The 20,758-nt window shown below is 54.5% G+C and overlaps 3 protein-coding genes across 3 annotated transcripts; 1 reads left to right on the forward strand and 2 right to left on the reverse strand.

Moving 5' to 3' along the window:
• Positions 1 to 4,418: 4,418 nt before the first annotated feature.
• On the reverse strand, positions 4,419 to 8,448 carry CSUI_004661 (myosin heavy chain; the record flags this gene model as incomplete). The annotated part of the gene is made up of 3 exons (XM_068064846.1): positions 4,419 to 5,604; positions 5,998 to 7,888; positions 8,155 to 8,448. 3 exons carry the CDS (start codon positions 8,446 to 8,448, stop codon positions 4,697 to 4,699), a joined length of 3,093 nt encoding a protein of 1,030 aa, XP_067923178.1. The 3' UTR covers positions 4,419 to 4,696.
• Positions 8,449 to 9,474: 1,026 nt separating this feature from the next.
• Positions 9,475 to 15,484, reverse strand: CSUI_004662 (uncharacterized protein). The gene is made up of 3 exons (XM_068064847.1): positions 13,529 to 15,484; positions 10,640 to 13,354; positions 9,475 to 9,497 (listed from the first exon to the last, which is right to left on the reverse strand). The coding sequence occupies exons 1-2, from the start codon at positions 13,943 to 13,945 to the stop codon at positions 11,345 to 11,347; spliced, it is 2,427 nt and encodes an 808-aa protein (XP_067923179.1). The 5' UTR covers positions 13,946 to 15,484; the 3' UTR covers positions 9,475 to 9,497; positions 10,640 to 11,344.
• Positions 15,485 to 15,675: 191 nt separating this feature from the next.
• On the forward strand, positions 15,676 to 19,729 carry CSUI_004663 (rna recognition motif protein). Its single transcript, XM_068064848.1, has 3 exons — positions 15,676 to 17,253; positions 17,820 to 18,096; positions 18,321 to 19,729. The coding sequence occupies exons 1-3, from the start codon at positions 16,925 to 16,927 to the stop codon at positions 18,600 to 18,602; spliced, it is 888 nt and encodes a 295-aa protein (XP_067923180.1). The 5' UTR covers positions 15,676 to 16,924; the 3' UTR covers positions 18,603 to 19,729.
• Positions 19,730 to 20,758: the final 1,029 nt, after the last annotated feature.

Here is a 20,758-nt window from a genome sequence, read left to right on the forward strand (position 1 = left end):
AGCTGAGCCAGTGCCTGTGGCAGACACAACACCTCGGCGGGGGCGATTCCACGACCAGCCAGACAGTATTCCCCAGTCAGGAGAAAGTGCTGAATTCGGGAGCGACGCTGGTGAACAGTTTCAGTTTCACCTTCGCTACAAAGAGAGTCGGCAACACAGACCGCGGGCCGTGCGTCAGCTCGACGGGCTACCGCGGCCTCAGCTATTTGAGTGCTGGCAGTCCTCAAGACCCAAGTTACGGCCTTGCGTGTGTGTTTGGGCAAATCACCGCATCCGGCGTTGCGTGGCAACTAGGGCAACCGCGGTCACGTCGATTGAAAAGATGAAGAAACAAACCAAAAATAACGGCCCCCAGGAGGGCGGCACTTGCAGGAGATATGCGTTCAGACAACTTTCAGCATGGGGGACCCCACTTTCCCGACTGCTTTTTCCTCAAACAGAAACACAAAACGTACAGACCCAAAACCAAAGGAAGGGAAGGAGACTAGCCAGGTCCTCCATGCCTTCTCTTTTTTCCCTTTTTTATTTGATAGTCAGCTAGTCATTCTTCACACTTATTCCAAACCCTGCGCCGAGGCTCTGAGATCATCCGGGCCTGCCCGGGAAGCCCGGCTGATACCGGGGTTACACCCTCTCCTCTGCAGCCCGTGCGTGCTAACGGCGGCTCCTGTGAACAGTTGGCACAGCTCGCAACCCCGCCAAGGCTGGTCGCCGGCAGCCTTTCAAAAAAACCTTCGGAAAGTACTCCGTACCGGCGGCCAGCCGTTGAAAGCCCAGAGGGGTGCCCCCCGGGTGAGTGAGCATGGGCTTTCTGTTTCGCTGCGGCCCTATCCTTGCTACCGTAAATTACAAGTTTGCTGTCACGGTCACTACTGGTAGTCCACCTGCTGGCTCCCGGGGTGGAACCTGTCCCCCGGCCCGTGGATCGGTCATCGCCACTGCAAGTAGTCGTCAAGGACAACGCTTCGTGACACTACAGCCAAAGCTGTTTCGCTCCGAAGCTAAGACAACGCGCTGAATCACCAGATGCCAGACGGCTGTTATCCCGTGCAACCCAAGCGAACCACGATGTGCCGCTCGGTCTACCTGTGCTATGGGAACCGCGTAGCTTGCTAGTCCTCGTCCGAAAGAGGCAAAAAATTTCATTGGAACCTGGGACGATAGTCATGAGGTCCCGCTGTCTGCCTACCCGGCAAACGGGACAAAATCCAGTCTGATGTGCAAACAGCCGAGCGCGGAATACGCAACCCTGGGACAATTGTCCGGGAGGTCAACCGTCCGCGGCTCAACTAGCCCGCTGGCGGGTCCGTGGCGAACTCATGAATCCAATGGGTCGTGTCCTGCAACTGCTGACAGTCGGGTCCTGTGCCCCCTGTCAGTACGACCGCAGCTCACCAAACAGGTGTTGGCGGGAGCCCGGTATTTTTGTCGGTCGCAGTGGAAGACACCTCACGGGCAGCATGACGAAGGAAAGGATTCATCAGAGCCTGCTTACAAGAAGCTAAGCAGGCAGGTGGCATCTGCGTCGTGGCGCCTCTTTTCAGTGGTATTCCCCTGCTGGGTCCGGGGTGTACCGTGCTCCCGCGAGTAAACAACCATTAGCCGAGCAAGCTCGGTTCATCTTCAGCTCGAAAACGAAAGCGGCACTACACTAGCGTCTCACGGCTCGGGCTCCTTCAGTCTCAAAGAGAATCAAGCAGGCAATAAGCAGCCCACTCTCTTTCGAAAGTACCTCCGATCTCTTCTGTGCCGAACTGAAAAGAGCTGCTGGCAAAGTCACCGCAGTTCGGTGACACTGGCCGCGGGTGCCAGTCTTCTCGTTTACTACCGCCACGCGGAGAGCCGTTCCAAATATGGGGCAGCCCAAAAGTACTTTTTTCGTGTGTCTTTCGCTATTTGTCTCGACGCTTGTGCTCTTAGCGGAGGGATCGCCGGCCTTCCTCCAGCGGGACGGGCCTACTCCGAGAACAGCAGACCGGTCACCCACAGAGGATATCCAAGGTAGGTTTGCACCCTCACGAGGCAGCGTGTCTCCAAACTGAGTATCTGCCCCCGCGTGCTTGTCTGGAGCCAGCACGAACGATTGATATCTCGGTGAGACTGACATGCCAGTCGTCTCCTCGAGGGTCCGATTAGCTACCACGGGTTCTCGAATGTGTGCGGCCGGCCTGGCCACTGTGGCTCTGGAGCTGTCCTCCCCGTTCTGCGCGCACCGGGCTTTGCTAGCTGCGGCCAGTGCGCGGCCCATCATGATTGTTGAAGCAGCGGGGTGCCCTCTTTTTCAGCTTAGTCAGACATTCAGTTGCACGTCAAAACCTGCTCAGCTGGCCGTTGTAATTGAAACCTGACTATTGTCCCTCATCCATCCGGACCTGTCCAATAGTACAATACACCACGCAGCGGGCTCGCGACCCTCTGTTGCACGATGGTCAGTTAAAGACAACCAACCCCCAGCTTTTCGGTTGCGCAGCATTTCGTGTTCCGGCTTTGCTCTCATTCCCAGTGGCTTCTTTAGTGCAAGCCCTGCTCCTCTGATAAGCACCAGAGGCATCACGTGTATTGCGCCCCGATAACGCCACTCCCGCTGTCATTATGAAGTAATGAAAGGGCATTCAGAAAAACTCGCTCAGGGACTCCGCACAGTTGCTAGAATGCAGTCCACTGTCTACGCGGATGCTGGCGGTCTTGCAGCTTGGGTCGCTCTTGACAGGCGAACTGAGGCGACTCACCGACCTAGCGAGTACGCATTTGTACATGCTGCCGTCGCCAGATACCGGTCAGCCGTTAACTGTTTGTGTTGTCCGCTCTCCGATGCTTTCGACTTCTACAGTTCAGGCAGTTCGGTGGAAGTTCGTTACTGCTGAAGCGATCAAAAGTGCTCATGTGTGGAGTGATATGTTTCTAGTGATGACGCAGCCAGATCCACGTGACGTTCGGTTGTCAGCCGCTGCCCACGAAATAGAGCGCGTTCCGCCTGAGAGTCGGCAGTGGCGCCCCATACCTTCTTTGGCAAGTCTGGAAGTTGCAGAAGTCTGACGCAAGCTCGTTCCACTGGGTCCAATGTGTGGGTCTGGGGTGAAACATGGGTGTCAACAAAAAGGGGTGTGCTCTGACTACTTCCCTGGCTACCCAGTTTGCACCCAGCTGTCAATGTGATTCCTCAGGGTTTGCTGAAAATGGGCTTCGCTCAACTCCGGAGGCTCCGGGAGTGCCCGGGGGATCCAACCAGTTCTCGCCGGCAGTTCCTTCGCCTCCCGAGAAGAACGCTTTCGTCCCTCTGCGGAGCTTGGTGGCTGCAGAGCTTGGCCGCTGTTCGGCGCGGTATTGTGAGGGGAGATCCGAGACTGCCAGGACCGCGGCTACAGAGAAGAGTTATCTTGCTTCGAGCCAGTTACTTCGTACGGTCTGTAATTTCGTGAGCAAGGCAGCCGCTCGCGGTGTGCACGGGCTACACTCGCACGCCACATATCCGTTGTCAAGCGAGGATAAAGGCGACTTCCACGCAGCTCAAAACGCCGAGCACACACACCCGCCCCCTAGCCGATCTGCACCTCCCCGGGAGCTCCAGGCCTCGTACCCTGACGTAACACTTCGCCCTTCCGCTGCCGCGGGTCGCGTTGGAGGTTGGGCTTCCGCCTACGACATGCGGGGTGCCCAGCCTGGAGCTGTTTCGAATTTCGGGGAATGGTACCCTATCACTTATCCCTACGGCCAGCCCGCGTACTGGCCAAACTACGGAAGCACGTGGCCAGGCGGATTGATTTACGTGCCTGTACCGGCTGGATTAAGACGACTTCATGGCGTGCCGTCGGGAGGGCCTTCGCCAACAAAACACAACAGCGTCAACAACCCCCCACATAACCGGAGCAACCGAGCAGAGACCGTGTCATCTTTACTATCAAACTACCGACGGAAGACTAACGGGCGTAAAACCGGGAGCCGACGCCGGAACTCCTCGGACATTCATCTACAGCACTGCCTCGTCTCGTGGGACACAGAGCAAGGCTCCTGCGACGACGCATTCCTCTGCGTTCTCGGAACCCTCACCGAGTGGACTGATAGCGACACAGGTCTGTCTGCTTCCCCTGACTTCCTAGTGCTAGAGGAACTACTAGGTTGAGTACTCCCTACATTGCGCCTGGACGAAAGAATAAACTGCTCCTAATAATGACAGTGCTTCTACGGGTGGTTGAGTCAGCAAATTACCGACGCCGAACGGCCTCCTACAAACGAGATTCCCAAGTTGCTTCTTTACGGGCACAAGCATTCACCCCTAGAATAGCTGAGGAAACTTGCGCGAGTGGTGTCCCGCTCCAACGCGTAACCGTGCGCGAGTGCAGTTGAAAGAAATATTAGTCCTGATGATTAGTTCTTTTCACCTGCGCGTTCAGCAGACGTAGTAAGCAGCAAGGCGGCCACTACAACATAAAAGCACTGGGAAGGCACCACTCATTCGTCCTCTACGGAGTGGCCTGCCTTCGAATAAAAACAAAACTAAAGCACATACAAAACAGCTGTGTGAACACATACGGCGCTCGCAAACACACAAGGCATCAGTCTTGAGCGTTCAGTGCTGGGCTCATTCGGCAAACACAAAGCAAGGAATCTGCTTTGCAGACAAGGAAACACAGATATAACCGAAGCAGCAACCAGGAGCTGAATTGAACAATCGGCTCGGAAAAAAAAAAAGCAAGTTCTACAATGGATGTCCACGATGAGCTCGAATGACTGCTTGTGGAAATTCCTCCATCTGAAAATCGTTCTTGGCGTCTTTGCTCATGTGACGAGCCACTATATGATGTTCGTCAACCATGTACTGAAGGTGAGATGTATCAGGTTCACCCGATTCCGGAGTTGGCAAAGCCTGGAGCGCTACGATCCCTGCCACTTCTGATGGCTGCAGACCGGAAAAAGCCGTCTCCGGATCCCCAAACTCTGAGCTGGAGATACGGATGCTCTCCAAGTGAGACGCCCCCCCCAACGGCGGTTGATGAGACGAATACGAACCCATGCCATCAAAAGAACCTGACGGGCGTTCGTCACTTTGGGCGGTTGACAAGCCACCTCGTCTCCTCTTCCTCCGGCCATAATAACCGCAGGCTGCCATGCCAACAACGGCCAGAGGAATTCCGACGCCCAGGCCCACGCCTAGAAGCAAACTCTGACTTGGCCCTGACTCTTTCCTCCCACTATTAGGCGGCTCTGTATTACTCGAAGACGTGTCCGCACGCCCGCGAGCTAGCGCTTCGGATCCCTTTACAGTCCACGCCTCCAGTTTTTGCTTCTCATCATTTAAAGCCTGTTCGAGATCACTCAATTCTCGAGTGTGCTGTCCCACTTGCTCTGCTGTTAAGAGACTAGACGACGCCAAGCGTCTACTTGAAGGATCACGCGGAACGTTTTCCTCTTGAGGCGGGGGGATGTCAAAAGCCTCAAGAAGTGCTCTTGCGTAACTGATATCATCCCTGATGGACTCAAAACGAGTCAGAAGATGCTGAGCCTTGGCCTGCAGTTTATCATTATGCTCACTCGCCAGACGCAGGAATTCCTCCGCAGTCATGTTTTGCTCAGCCCTGATTTCATCATCAGTCATACTGCCGTCAGCTGGTGGGAGAACCACAAAGAAGAGACAGACAAGCTCTCATATTCGAAACAACAGATGCAACAGTAGACACACTTCTATGCCCGTACGACCAACCGACCGTACATCGGCGTTCTCAGCTACCCAATGGCTACAAACAAACTTGAGAACACCATCCTCTCCAGCAAAGCTGACCGTGTGTTGGTAGAATCATCGCCGGGAGTTCTTACTTCAAAATATGAACAAGGATCACAGCTAGTACTCCTCCAGTTTCCAGAAGGCACTGCTTGTGGCAAAGCGTACGGTGCAACACTGCAGGGAAGCTGTCACGTACTCGGGCACAGAACGGCAAGGTGGGCCGCAGAAGCTCTCCGCTTCATTCCGAAGCACAGTCTACAAAAACACCTCAAACCTACCTGGGGGAGAGGCAACGCTTCGCCCTGCTTTTTTGTCCACTGCGTTGTTCGCCAGACGTTCGACGTTGCTGAGGATCTTCAGGACTTGTTCTTCCTCTCTGACAACTTCTCCGAAGGTCTTCTTTAAGAGCTTTATGAAATGAGGAATGAATGAACTTCCTGCTTCTAAGAGTTCTTTCTGCCCCTCCGTGACAAGCCTTTCTCGCTCCCTTACCATGCTTCTCGTCTCCTCTGCTCGCCTTTCCAGCACATCGGCGTCTTCCTTTAAACGCAACGCTTCAGTGAGTAACTGTCGGCTGAACCCCTCTCCTTTACCCGTAGAGTTGACCAAAACGAGTACCTCGGGCTTCTCAAGAGAGGATATCAGGGAATTAATCATACGTCGAGTGTCGCTTATTTCCTTCTGCATCTCCACGATGCCTCGTTCCGACCGGGCCCTGACTTCCGCCGCGTTGGCGCGGAGGCGTTTCAAAGCATCAATTTGCCGCCGCCGGATGTTCACCACCTCGTTCATGATTTTCGAGTCCTCTAGCGGATCCCTATCCCCCGCTGTTCCTCGGTTGTTCAACAGCGAATCGGCTTCCTTCTCTGTGACAGCGAGCAAAGCGCTGAACCTCTCGACTTCGTCGGCTACATTACTGTTCAGCTCGTCTACTAAGCGTCCCTGAGCCATGGCATCTTCCATATTACCGGCCGCTGCGACCAGAGGCCGAGGCAGCATTTCCGCCAAGGCTTCTTTGAGAGAGTTCTGAAGCTCGACAGCTGCTACTCCCTGACAGAATTTTTCTACGTCTTCGACACTCTGCCGCAGCTCCGAGAGAAGAGAACCGATCTGCAAACGGTTTTGTGGCGAGTCTGAGTCATTCAGAAGTTGTTCCAGTTCCTGCATCACCACTGTTTGAGCGTCGTGAAGCTGTGTCGCAGCCGGGTGCAAGCTTGATTCGAATTCCCGGAGCGCAGTTACGGCCGCCACTGCCTCGAACACTGCCTCAGGAATGCGGGTGAAGTCTTCAAAATTGTTGTCTACCAGCCCCGCCAACTGTTGCACAGCATCAAGCTTCGCCTGCAAATGATTCTTCAACTGTGCCAGTCTCTCAGTCTGTTCATTACCAACAAACTTCTGTGCCGTCCGTAAGACCTTAGTCCCGTCAGACATTTTAGCCTGCACACGCTGGAAATTCTTTCGTCTGCTGCTGTCGAGAAAGACCTTAATCTCAGCAAGTTCCGCTTTACATTGCTTGTGTGTGTTTGTCACTCGGTCAGCTGAATTCCTGATGCGCTCTTCGATTGAGGCCAGCAGCTCCTTCGCTCTTTGAGAGGTCTCGGACACCTCGCTGGCTTTGATCTTTCGGTCCACCGAATTTAGCCTGTTCGTTAGATCCAGTTTGACCTCATTGACCTCGTTTACAGCGTCCTTCGTTACTGACTCGAACCGAGCGAATGTACTGGAAAGAGATTCAACCTTGACCAGCTTCTGCTCGGCCAGAACATCTGCTTCCGACGCTCGCTGCTTGAGATCCCGAATGCTGGGTAACATCGCAGTCAGCTCCGCATGCAGTTCGTCGAACCTCGTGACGGGCTTCTGCAGATCCTGCACCTCTTGTAAGACTTCCGTGTGCTTTCTCAAAAGTTCTACAGCCTCCCGATGCTTCTGCTTCATCTCCTTCATTGCCTCATTTGACTGATCAATAAAGTGCTGCGTCGATGTCTGCTCTTGCTCAAAGGCGGCCGTTTCATTCTGTAACCGCGACTCGTACAGACGCAGGACCTTCAATAAGGCCTCATTATCCAGCAAAGTCTCTGCTACCGCCGCCAACCGAGCCAGCAGAGTTTTTCCCCGACCAAGATAATGCTCCATTTGCTCCTGAACTGTTGCGATCGAGTTGTGAACCTGCAGAAAAGAAAGGAGAGAACAGGCAGGTTTGCCACGCGCCGCGGCCATGAAAACAGCATGTAAGATGTCCCCCTGTTGCTGCGTAAACACGGGAGTTGCTCGCTCATCAGGGTGAGACGCGGCTAATGCAGTGTTCCGCTGAGCTGTAAGTCTCCTTGCCAACTGAAGAGGCAATCAACATTTCTGATGTCTCGATCCCCGCTATCGCGAAACCCCCCCACGCCAACACAAGGGCCTTACACACGTACTGGGAATTGACTTACGGCATTCAATTTCCCGAACTCACGGTTGAGTTCGTCTTCGATTTGCTTTACGTTCCCAAGGTCCTTCTCTTGCAGTGCCCGGTTTAAAGTCACCGTCAACTCATGTCCGGCGAGCACGAATTCGTCTACAGTATGGCCGAGATCTGTCCTCAAATTCTTGGCCTTCTCAACGAGCTCCCCCACTACTTTCGCATCCTGAATGGCCTGTGTCATGGGGTCTGTGATACACAAAATAGAGAGATGCCAAGAAGGCCTTATGCAAATGCTTGAAAAGTCGGCATTCGAGGCCTTCATCTGAACCAAGACGACTTCAAGTCACATCGTGAAGGACGCTTTTCCTGCAATATTTCGTGCCGGGTATCAAGTAACATGGCCCTCCAGATCATTATGGTCCTTACGAACAATTGCGCCTACTTCTATTGCCTGTGATGGTCTCACGATCGCATACACTTACCGTCCACCACTTTGATCCGGTCGAGTACGGGCATGTTCAAGGTCCTGCCACCCTTGACTGGTGTAAAATTGAAGGTGAGATCTCTGCTTCTATAGAGGTAGCGGTACAACTCTCCGTGGATCTCGTAAGTCGCATTCCGGTTCAAATTCTGCACTGTTGAAGACAGCACACACAATAGACAGACCGTTCACATAGACAAACTGTAGGCAAGTGGCAGTTTCGAAGGACGAACTGCACCTCACAGCAAGACTATCAAACACCACAAGTATGAGACCCAGTTGCGACCCGATCACAAAGTGCCTCAGTTGACGCACAAGGGGAGAAACTGTAAGTCAAGAGGTGTGAAGCCATGACTGGGCCCGATGTGCCGTAAGGTCAGTAAGTCTCCACAGCGTGACAGAAACTATTCCGGCAAAAAGATTGCAAACGGCTCACGGCGCGAATACGCAGGCTGGGTCTCAAAAAGAATACAGCAACCACCCGCGGTGGGCGTACTTTAGACAGAACACACTGGTCTAAGCATCGAAGTCCCAACTTACAAGCTGCTGGAAACGGGTACGACAAAGGGCGCGAGTCCTGAATGTCACCGGTCGCGACGTGCACTGCAGATGCAACCAGCAGCACCCCGGACAGCGCTGCAGCGAGAGACATGGCGAGGTAGGACATCAGTCCTCGTCGACGAGGTCGTCCTGCCATCGAAGCTTGATCACGGCCCGTCAGTGCCGCCCCTGGCTCAAGAACCACTGGCCGCAAGATCAGTGCCGGCCTGCCAACCTGGGCGGCATTGTGCAGCATGGGGCCTCCGATGCTGAAACCGTAGAACGACGACAGCTCGGTAGTACACGACAAATACGTAGAACCTAAGAAACCTGTCGGAGGATACAGCAAACTGTAGGAGGATGCCCCACAGAACCAATCAAGACCAGAAGACAAAAAAACGCCCAATTACGTAGCGGAGGCTTCAACTGCAATAGCAGCCGAGGTCCCTCTGTAGGTACCAGCACCACGCCTGGTGTATTAGTGAAAAACAGGGAAATGATGACGCTGGAGCTAGATGAAGACCTTCAAAATGCCAGTAGCGACGAAACGGAGAGACGCGCCACGACAAATGCATACTAGGATGCCGTACTGGACTTGGACCTAATGGAGTGACGCCTTGCAAGTAGGACTGAAGCAACTGCGTAGGCACTCTCTACCAAACCCAGGCTAACGAAAAACGACAGCAGTGCTAAGTGAAGAACCTATCAAAGGTCACTTTAGTGTCAACCGGTCGCGTCTCTACCAGCGCCTTGAGACGCGTCTCGCTACGGCGACTGTTCCCGTCCAAGAATTCAGCGACCCGCTCTACGGTGAAAACTGCTCTCGCGTGAACGTCGAGCGGTAGTCTAGACAGGTTGAGTTTCAGCCCGAGATGCGGGCGCGGCTTCTAGCCCGGGACTCGCGCGGCAGCCGGACTGTGCTGACTGTCGCTTGACAGTGCTCATGCCTGCAGGACAAAAATCGACAGACCCCGTTCTGATCTGCGCTAGAGAGAGTGGTCAGCCGGCCCGGCCCGCGCCTCTTTTGCGGAGGGTTGGTTTTCGAACCGTCAAACGGTTTTTTCTGATTAGTTGTGCTGCACGTGAGGGCAGCCCTGTGGCCTCTTACGAGAGGTCCGACGGCTAGGTGCTACGCCACGTGCACTACTGAACACACGTGACGCAACGGTCTGGCTCCCGAGAGCGTTTCACTCGTTTTCCGCGCTCTTTCAGGCCCTTGCCTACAATACTACGTCCGTGTACCGAGTCACCGCGGACTGACGAGTTGCGCTCGCACATGCCGGTTGGACGAGCCGTTGTGCTTAGCAGATGACTGACGCCAGAGCCGCCATTAATCTGGGATTTTGCAGGTATAGTTAAACCGTTTTTCCGCACACTTCTTCAGGACACTGCACCGCTTTTTTTTTTTCGTTTATGGACTGCGAGTGACGTCAGCAGGGGCCGCCTGCACTCACATGTCCATTTTTCAGTCACTCAGTGCCTCCTGGCTTACCGGAAGCCCCTAGACTCCTCAGCCTCGAGGGGTGAAAGACACTCGCTTCCTGAAAAAAACCGGTTTACATTAGACTGCACTGCGGCGCTCTTTGTCCCTTAGTAGAAGTACGAGCAACTCCAATGCAGAGATCGAGCGAAAGAGGGTTTCACAAGAAGGCGTCTCTGAAAGCTTTTCAGTCCGGCCATCCGAAAGTCAAGTGATGCACGTTGGGGAAGACCAGCTAAAACGAGGCGGAACGAAAACATGAATGGATTTCTTTCCCACCTTGGACGTTGGTTCTCCACGATGGAGATTCAGTTGCCCCCCCTCCATTTCCACAGCATGTGACTGGTATAGGTGCATCAGTTCATTTCGCAGAAAATGCCGCCCCCCGGGTGTCCGGCAGGAGACGCGGCGGCGAGGCTGAGAGACTCAAGCGTCTTGACCGATCAAGCGAACACCTGGAATTTCTCAGATCAAGGACAGGGCCGACAGTCACTCTCTGCCTCACGCTGCTGAGACTGTTCTTTGTGCGGCAGCTGAAGGGGCTCTCCCGAACAAGAAGACTCCCCCGGAGTAGCCGGCCAGACCAAATAAAGGAACCGCCAGGATGAAGCTTAGGGGAGGGTGCCCTCACCTGGTGGTTTTGTGCAAGTAAACGCTCCAGTCCCCCTTAGCCAGGAGACGGATAGCGACAAGTGGGCCTGAATTTCCTGGCAGCTGTCAAGTGATGGGATTCGTAAGTCCTACATCCGCTGAGCTCTTGTCAACAGCTGCCTGCCTCCGCCTCACGACGCTACTCCCTACTTTCGCCGCCACATCTGCAGCTCCCGACTGGTAGCCAGCACACCCGGGGGCCAAGGACGACTTGGAGATCTTCGAAGCCCGGCCAGGGCTGTGTGTGGGAAGAGGCACGTCAGAGAAAGAGGTCAGAGGACAAGATCTGCTTGGACCACACCCGTTCGTCTTCGCAGGAGCTCTGCTACGGGCGTGAAATCTGCTTTCAGGCAACTCAGTGTCATCTTCGCTCGAGCTGACTGAAAAAGCGAGGTACGTGCAGCCAACGGCAGCACAGCACGTGCACAGTGCACAGCAGCATAGAAGGAATAATGTGACGAGCGCACAAATGATAGCCCAGTGGGAGGCCAGAAAAAGACGAAATCCATGAAGCTTCGGTGCCATGATCAGGCCAGCGTTCGACACATGCAGCGGAGGGTACATTAACACTTGTGCATACTTTAAATGTGGAATCAGGTCTAGCGGGAAAGACTCGAAGAAGACAATGGAGGCTGCCCCAATGTTACTTCCAGCCAGGCCAAGTAATCTGTCGCGAAGAAAGGCCGGAGCGAAGTAAGTTACTGTAGAAAGTAAATCAAACGAGGAGAATGATATCCCCGAGAGACCAGTTGTCCCCCCCGCGTCCCCAGCAACACCACTCGTCAGCAGAGGTCGTGTAGCCTTAGCTATGGGCCTATGATCCGGTGTGAACAATACAACAGAGAACATAACAGGAGGTAACCGCCTGTTGTGATCGCTCCACGGGTAAGACAACGTCAAGGAAACATCCAGGTGGTGGTCCTTAGGCAGCCGTGATTTATCCAGATTCACAAAGAATGATGCAGGAAGGCCTTCGCTATCTTTAACAGTTGACGCGGGAGACGACACTGGATGACGAAGGCCGCGGCTCTTCGCGATCTGGGAGAGAGGCGAAGGAGGAACATACATTTGCGTATCGAGTGGAATAAACTCCCAAGACCGGTTCGAGAAAGGTACAGCTGCAATGGCTACCGAGGAAGGAGCAGGGAAAAGAAAAAAAGGCAGAGAACCGCCGTTCAAACTTTCCCCGACATTCCCCTGTAAATGTGAAAAGCTGTTTTTCTGCTTCATATCGCTCCACACCCCCTCTGTTGCACAGGGAAAACTGAAGGCGTTAGGCGCCTGCACGAACTGAGAACAGCCAAATGACTGTAAAGGAGGAACACACGTAACAGGCAGGACGGAAGACGTATGCAGAGCAGAGGGATGCCGCTGCAACGGGTTAGCTTCCGGAGCAGAGGAAACCTTCCCATCAACACCGCGGCTTTCGTGAGCCCGTTTCTCCGTGAAAAACGGAGCACATAATGACTCAGTAGAATTTGCTCGAGACACAGTAGCGGAGCAAAACTCTTCAGTAATTGTATCGTTCCCACCCCGCTGAGGAAAGTAGGAGGTAGTCGAGTCTTCAAAGGGAAACGCCGACTTACTAAGTGCCTCGGAGAGAGCGGGGATATAGTCGAAATACACAGGGAAAACCGCAAGAGGCGGTGAAGTAGTATATGCTTTGAACACAAAGAAGAATACCACACCCACAAGGGTGAAGAACCACGTGGTGCCTGACCAGCATGCACATGTACCCAAAACACTAAGTATTACCCGCCATACAGAATGTGACACAGGCGTCCAGCGACGCTTCAGTGCGTGAAAGAAGGTGGACTGCACGAAGGAGAGAATTCGCCCGACTGGAGAGAGCGGGCTGCCTGCCACGCAGCCGGAACGATGAATGCCGCTGCGTCCAGGAGGCGAATCCTCGCCTTTGCTCTCAACTGAGGCTGTAGACTGACGCCTGGCTGGATGGTGAGCCCAGCTTTCGCGTCTCGCCGTTGCAGGCCCTTGCCGATGTCCGAGAAGCGAAGAAGGCGGAGCGCCAAGGGCGGAGCAAGGCGAGGAAGACCCCGAAGAGATCTGTGTCCGAACCTGACGCAGCAGAAACCGACAGGGGCAAAAAGCAACTGGTGTGGTTTCTAGAAACTGCACGGTTACTAGTTACGGGTCGGCACACCCTGGAAGAAAGGCTGTGAGACACGCTTTTGAATCTTCAAAAGATTTCACCGGCTAAAACGGTGGAGCGAGTTGTTGTGGGTACCCTACTTCTGAATGGAAAGTTCCTTGCTGTATCAGAGCAGAGTCTTCACAAGTCAGTGAGGGCCTGCGACTGTGAAGAGACCCCCATGAGGCGGATCGTCTTGGAGGACGGTGGCGGATGCGGAAGCCCGGGGACCGCGACGGGACTGTGGTTGGAGTGTAGAAACCTGAGGAGTCGTCCCTCTGGCGATCTCCGTGATTTTGAGAGGTACTCTTTGACGTTTCCACACACCATGAACCTCTTCTGGCCAGAGAGGGGAGACCTGAACCGGAGATAATCGCTTTTCTTGCGAGGCCATCTACGCTATCACAAGAGGGAGACAAGCGGAATTGCGAAGAAGGCCTCGACGGGCTGCCATTCTGACCGGAGGGACGTTGGACCTCGGGTGGGAGACGCGAGTATTCCCATTCCATAGTCAGCATTGACGAGCAGCAGGCAGCAAACACCAACTGGCTGTCCCGGGGGTTGCTGAGAGTAGAGGCTTGGGAGCTTTTCCCTTGACTTCTAAGATGACTCAACTTTGCCTCCGCGGTCCAAGCGAAGGCCACCTGAACATCTCCTGGACCAAGCAGCTGCTGTACGCGCACCCACGTAAGCTCCACGTAACGCGGAGACAAGGGCCATCTCCGTATGCAGAGGCAACAAGCCTTCTGTCTGTGTCCGAGGCTGACCTCTAGGAGCTCCCCCCTCTATCGATCCCTCCTCTCCTCCCGACGACACGGCTCCAAAGGGTGCAGACGGACTCGCATCTCAACAGACCGACACAACTACACGAACCGAAAAAAAGGCAGAATTTCGGGAGACTGTGCAGGTGCAGGGATACTGGGAGCAGCTGCTGTTGACAGCGAAGCCTGTGCGGCTCTGTCAAGTTCCGCCGTAGCGAGACGGAGGCACAAACTTACTACAGCACGAGCGTACGGCTCCGAATCGACGCACCGTAGGAGTCCGCTGCTCAGCAAGTCCCAAAGGAAAGATGCCTGGCAAGCCACAGGCCCGTTAGCGAGCCCCGTTGCTACAGGAACGGTAAGCATGAACGGCTCAATCCACCACGGTCTGTAGCGGGCTAAGACTTGATCTTATGGGCGAGCTGAGCTTGCTTCCAGTTTCCCTTGCCAGTACCTCACACTCTGTCCTTCGGATACTGCATTGCCGACCAAACCCCGAACGGTCCAGCCACACAGGAGCCGCAAGTGCGTATTCAAGGAGTGCCTGAACGACCGCGAGGGAACACCAAGCATGTCTTCTCAAACGCAAGGCACGTCGGGGGAGCGCGAGGCCGCATGTGTCTCTGACGCTCAAACTCACCCCCGCGGCTCCCTGGCCCTTTGTTTTCCGACTTCAGGCACTTGAGCGACAGGAGGGACAGAGCCTTTGGAAGTGATGCTTGTGAAGTAAGTTATCCAACAGGCTGTCCAAGAAAGCCAGTCCTCGGCTGCGCTTTCCCGAACCAGCTCGACAGTGCGCGACGGGGACGCGTGCACCCGCAGACGATCTGAGGCATATTTGCCTGTGAAAGAGGCCGAAGTTTGCAGATCCCGATTGTTGCCGGAGGCACGGAAGGCGGTCGGACAGTGTCAAAAGAATTCGAAAGACTGTCCGACGATGCTACGCACCGGGCTCACCAAGACCACAGAATAAGAGCCGGACGAGCACTCCCTGCGGCCGCGCTGGAAGCTGTGCGTTTTCGCAGGGACGCGCCAGGTACACAGTTGTCGATAGATAATGTTACACAGAGAGACTGAACTTTTGCAGCTCTAGGCGCAAGCGAGACCGGCAGCCCGCGCTCCTTCGGGCTTCCCGCTATCTTGCATGAAGGAGATACTCACAGAACGAAGTCTGTGTCTGCCGGGTCTAGATTCTGCATGCTGCGCTAACCGTATGACGCCGCACGCCCGGTCTTTCTTCTATAGCGAGGATTGCGTAGAGTCTTTTGTTCGCCTCGTTGTTTTTCTCACAGGTTTCCCCGTTGCTCCGGCCATTCTAGGATGCCATGGGCTGGCGGCAGCTGAGCTTTCGTTTAGCCCGCTGTAAGGTTGTATGGCCCGCGGGTCGTGAGCATTCAGGCTCCGGGTTTGGCGAGCTGGGCGCATGCGGTGTGCCTTCGCATGCAGAATAGGGCACGTGCGCCCTCCTCAGCCTCATCTGGTTTTCTTTTCAATCAGCATGCTTTTTGTCAACCCTTTTGTTGTCCCGCACTGCTAGCACCTTGGGTTCCCGGTAGCCTCCACTTCTATTTGTCGCTCATTTCTCTCGTGTAGTGCCGCGGGGGACAGTTTCACCGATGCTCCTGTCTCGATGAAGCTGCAAAAGGGTTCAGTCTTAGAGCTCAGAACGCACTTTATCGGGACTCTTACCGAAGTGGGGGATATGGACCTCCTCTTGCTTTGAGTCCCCGTATTCAGTGCGTTCTGGTCGACAGGGAAACTGCCGCTCTGGCTGGCACCGTATCCGACGCCGAGGCCAGCTGATCTCCGGCTCTGAAAGCTTTCTGCATCTAGGATCACCTTTCGGCGGCGGACAGGTGTAGATGCCGGGTGTCTTGGAGTAATCACTCATTTGTTCGCCTTCTTCCCTACTGCGTGTATCTTTGTTCAGCTGCACATATGTCTCCTTGCTCCAGGTGCAGTAAGCGAACTGTCAATCGTTACGGGACCGTCGGCTTACGCGCGGCGGGCCTATTTGTTGTTTGCCCTCCTTCCCCTCTCGTCTTTGCTGCTAACTAGCGAATAGACAGGCGCTTTCAAGTTTTTTGTTTTTCCGGTTCAGACCTCTTGCAGGGTTACTGTTCCCGTGAGCGCTTTGACCTATGCGAAGAGGCTACCTAGGCGAGCGGGCGGGACAGCCTCTGCGGACCGTGTTAGTAGATTTTTTTCCTCGGAGGAGTGGGAATCAGAGTACTTCCCTCACCGCGTTTTTCGCAGTAGCACTGGGTACGCCAGAATCTGACTTCGATAGAGCTAAAGGCCCAGCGGGCGCAGCTTTCGCAAGAGTGACTTCCCTCTTCTTGCCACCCCCGTATGCGTCTCGAGGCGAGGTCGACCGTGCGCGCAGAGGGTGGTAGGTCTATTCGTCGAATGACCTAGCACCATCGTCTGCCGTTCCTCTGTGACGGCGTCGGCATTGGGACTGGCGTACTTCCGATACTGAGACGGAGAGCCCCTGGACTCATCCGATTTGAGAAACACTCCCAACCGGTGCGGCTGCTGATAAAGATCACACAGGATAGGCTCGGAGATATCTTTCCTGGGGCGCATTCATTTCTGTTGAAGAGCCGTGATTGTTATGCGTAAGAATGCAAGGGCACTTTTTGTCCGGCACTGCCTGTCCATCTTGTATTCTGGTAGGTGCGGGAGGACGCTTTCGTGTGTAGTCCCAAAATCGGATGTTAAGTGCGTAGGAAAATGTTCTCGGCACCCAATCGAGGAATCTTCAGTAGTGCTGTGGCGGCAGCCCTGGAGCAGGACGGGGGAGAGAGTGTTTACCCGCTCTACAACAAAGGAAAAGAGTCGGATTCGATCGGTATGAGCCGACAGTCCTTACTCAGTCACATGGGTGGTGAAATTAGAAGGAGAACCAAGGAGTTTCAAACTCCACGTGTCTCCCCTAGACAAGTTATTCTTGAAGGAGACGGTGAAGGCGGAAGAGGGGGACGTGGTCCGATGCGAAGACGAGGACAGACAGGGCGGCGAGATGGCGCAGCGGCGAGGGAAACCCCCTACGGTGATACCAGGTGAGACATGGTTTCCCTTGTAGAGACCTTCCAGAGAACCAACACCTCAGCGACTGCTGCACGAGACGTCAGATTCTTGGTATCTTGCGGACATGTTTTGACTCTTGTATTGACTGCTATATATCACATGAAAGTCTATTCAGTGAATGAAAAGAGACACTCTCAATGCGCGCCGCGTTTCTTTTGGTAAAATTTGCTCAGTTTTTCACCTGGGGAGCCATGGGTCTTGGCTGTAGTATTGCCTGTTCGTGAGCCCCAGCGCACACCACTCGATGCCAGGCTTGAGCCAGCGGTCAGCACGCGCCGGGGAAGGCTTGTTCGCGGCCCGGTCTACAGGAGGCAGAGACGTATGCTCCCCGTGCGCCTCCCGCGATCATTCATGAGTCCGACTCTTCCTGGAAGTGAGCGAACAGGCACAGCTCACGGCTGCGTCGTCGCTCTGAGGCCGGGAGTCAGTTGACCTAGCAGCGGTGGGAGAGATATTTATGCATAGCGGGTCTGGTGTATAGGTGTAGAGGTTTTTCGGTGTCTCTGGGCTTTTGATATTGTACCTCTTTTGCTGACAGGCAATTTGGGATGCGAACAGTTGGAGTTGACGGCCAGTGGCGTCATGATCTTTTTGAAAGCGAAGGCGCGTTAGGGGAAGCAAGGAGACAGAGTTTGGACGGCCATGTCGAAGAACCATGCTCAGGCATCAGGGGCGAATGGACTCATGATTTTTTTGATGGCGATATTTCTTCGTGTCCAGGCTCCACTGTCTTCGTGAGAGGGCTTCCAGGTGGTGTAGGGGAGGCGGACTTGAGGTCGAAGCTTGAATCGTGCGGAACAATCGTTGCCATCAAGGTATACATTACTGGGTTTGCGGTGCATTTGCCAGACCTGTGGAGTCTTCATTCTCTTCTAACGTTCACTTGTTTCTCGTGTGTACGGCCAGATGGTTGTACTTGATTCGAGACAACTGAGGCTTCCCACCAACACGGAAGCTTTACGGAAAAGGCGTCTACGATGTATGGTAATTCAAGCCCGAAAATGCTTTGAAGTTCTTCCTGTCTTTCCGTCTTTCTCAGCTTGATTCCGGCCGACTGCCGACTGCTCTGATTTCTTTTTTGGAGCGTGGGGCGGCAGGACGGGCAGTTAAGACCCTACACGGGAGTCGGATGCGCGGTCGGGGTCCGAGTGGCGCGGTGGTCGAGCACGTGCTGAAGGTTGCCGAGGTTGAGAAAGCCAGACAACCTGAATCCGCTCCTGTTGTTGAAGAAGCTGACGACACTTCTTTCATGTACTCAGTTGCTGCTCGTTCAGGCTCTCGTTCAAAAGAAAGTGGTAAGAGGCGACGGACACCTCCCTAAGACAGGTACCCTCTCAGTGTAGGTGCCGTTCTGATCAGCTGCGTTGTTTTTGTTGGCTGCGACGCTGTGTCATATCGACGTGACAAGACTACTGAGAGGGCTAAGTTTTGCCTCGCTAGTCTGTCCATTCACTTTTTCTTTCGTGCTCGAGTTGACAGTGTGCGGGTGCAGGCCAGGATTCTTCGTGTCCCAGGAGGCCCGAGGGTCCTCCAACGTGTTTTCAGGAAGGCAGACATTTTCGGCACGTCGACAGGTGTCCAGAACCGGCCCGGCGATTTTCAGTGACGCAGGCATAAGACCAAGCTTGTCACTTCCTGGAGTATGAATATTTGCCGGATCCCACTGATACTACTCTCCTCGACCCCTGACGGTGCAGCGGCTGCGAAGGTCCCGGGTCGGGCGCTTCCTCAGCCCGATCTTCGGGCATCGATTTCTTCTCGACTGTGTTTTTCAGGAAAGTACGAGGAGCGCATGCGTGCTGATTCTTTTCTCCCAGCCGCGGCACCGCGGACCTCGATTTTTAGTAGACTAAGTTGACGACGGGGCGTAGTCAAGAAGGAAGGAAAGGACTGAGAGGACGGGCAAGTTAAGTTTCCAAAGCATGTGGGTGGCTTAGCACAGCGCAGTGGAAAACGAAGCCAAACAGACGCGTGCGCTGCAGCTTTTGAATGCAGTGGAGGAAAAGTCCAGGACGCCGGAGCTGAGGTGCGTAGCCCGTGCGCGCGTACTTCCGTGAGTCACCTGAACTGAGGGACACGTGAGAACGGAATGACCGAGTGGAAGCCCACCTGCGGTGTTCTTGATGCCGCGGAGGAAAATATTGTAGAAGAGCAGGGCGTTTCGTGAGCGACACAGCCTCAAGCTTCTTATTCGATCAGCATGCCCCTGCGCTTGGACAGGCCCCAGAAATCACAGACCGGACGTCTGCGCCCACTAGCGTTTCAGGAACGAGTTGTCCTGGGGTCATGCTGCGTCCGTCCGCGCTCGCAGGAGCTACTTGATCACGGTCTTCGTACGCATAGACTGCCAGGACACTTCGTCTGCTTACTGAGTAGTTACAGTGTGGTGTACCTCTCCGTTTTAGGTCGTGCGTCTACCCGGAATTCTCACGGCTTCTCTATTCGCGGGCAAGACAGCTGCATACTACGGACACGGCGTTCATTGTAACAGCGAAAACATCAGTAGTCATGGCAGCTGAGGCAGTGGCATTGACGAGAAACACCAGCAGTGGTTGTGTTAAGTCGGGAGACGTGGGGTAGTTGGGACTCCGGACTCCGATACTGTTTTCGCCCTAGGCTATTCCGGTGGTAGTCACTCCGAAGAGCAACAGCAGCTTTTTTTTCGGCCGCGCAAAGACATCTCGGGCCAGCGGAGGCAACCGAAGGGACTGCAGGGCATGCCCGGCGTGGTCTTCAGCGTGTCGAAGCTGAGAGGCTGCAGTCCGGATTTTCGCTTTCCAGGCTTCCTCTCTTGACTGGACCGTTCCTCCGAAACTTTTGTATATATGTGGATGTACGTGAGAGTGTTGTCTTTGGCACATGTGTGCGAGGGCTTTCGGCGTGTCCGGTTGTCGTCTCTCGCCGCGCCGACCCGCTACGTGTTTCCGCCACGTGGAGAAGGCCATAACTCTGTCCCACGTTTTGGGGCCCCGCGAGGGCGGTCTTTGATATGGGCTTCCCGGTTTTGCGTACTCGGAGGATATTGAAAGCCAAGAAGTTTGCGTCCTCTCCTTCGCCTGTCAATCGCGGGCGCTTTCGTGTCGACACTATCAGTACTGTGTTGCAAGGCCGGACTGGTTTTTCAACTGGAGACAGAGTTCAAGACTAAACTGCCCTATGACATCTAAGGTGAAACTGTAAGTCCAGCGTGATGCTGGATAGAACGTCCTGGGCCTCCAAGGTGGGCTGAACCTCGTTCCAGACTGTTGCTGCAGAGAATGGCGGACTCGCCCGCGGCACTATGTGTCTTTCGCGTACACTCATGGAATACGTGATTTCACGGTTCCGTCGCGACATTTCCTGCAAAGAGTCATCAACCTATCACTCAAGGTGACGAGTCGGGCTCCAAGGGCCCTCCCTGTCCACTGTTGTGAAGCCAGCTCCCACTAACAAGGGAGGGCGGTCACGCCGGCCTGGAGACCTGATGCACTCGCGTGC

Source organism: Cystoisospora suis (genome assembly GCF_002600585.1).
Source record: "Cystoisospora suis strain Wien I chromosome Unknown contig_2211, whole genome shotgun sequence".
Taxonomy (NCBI): Eukaryota; Apicomplexa; class Conoidasida; order Eucoccidiorida; family Sarcocystidae; genus Cystoisospora; species Cystoisospora suis.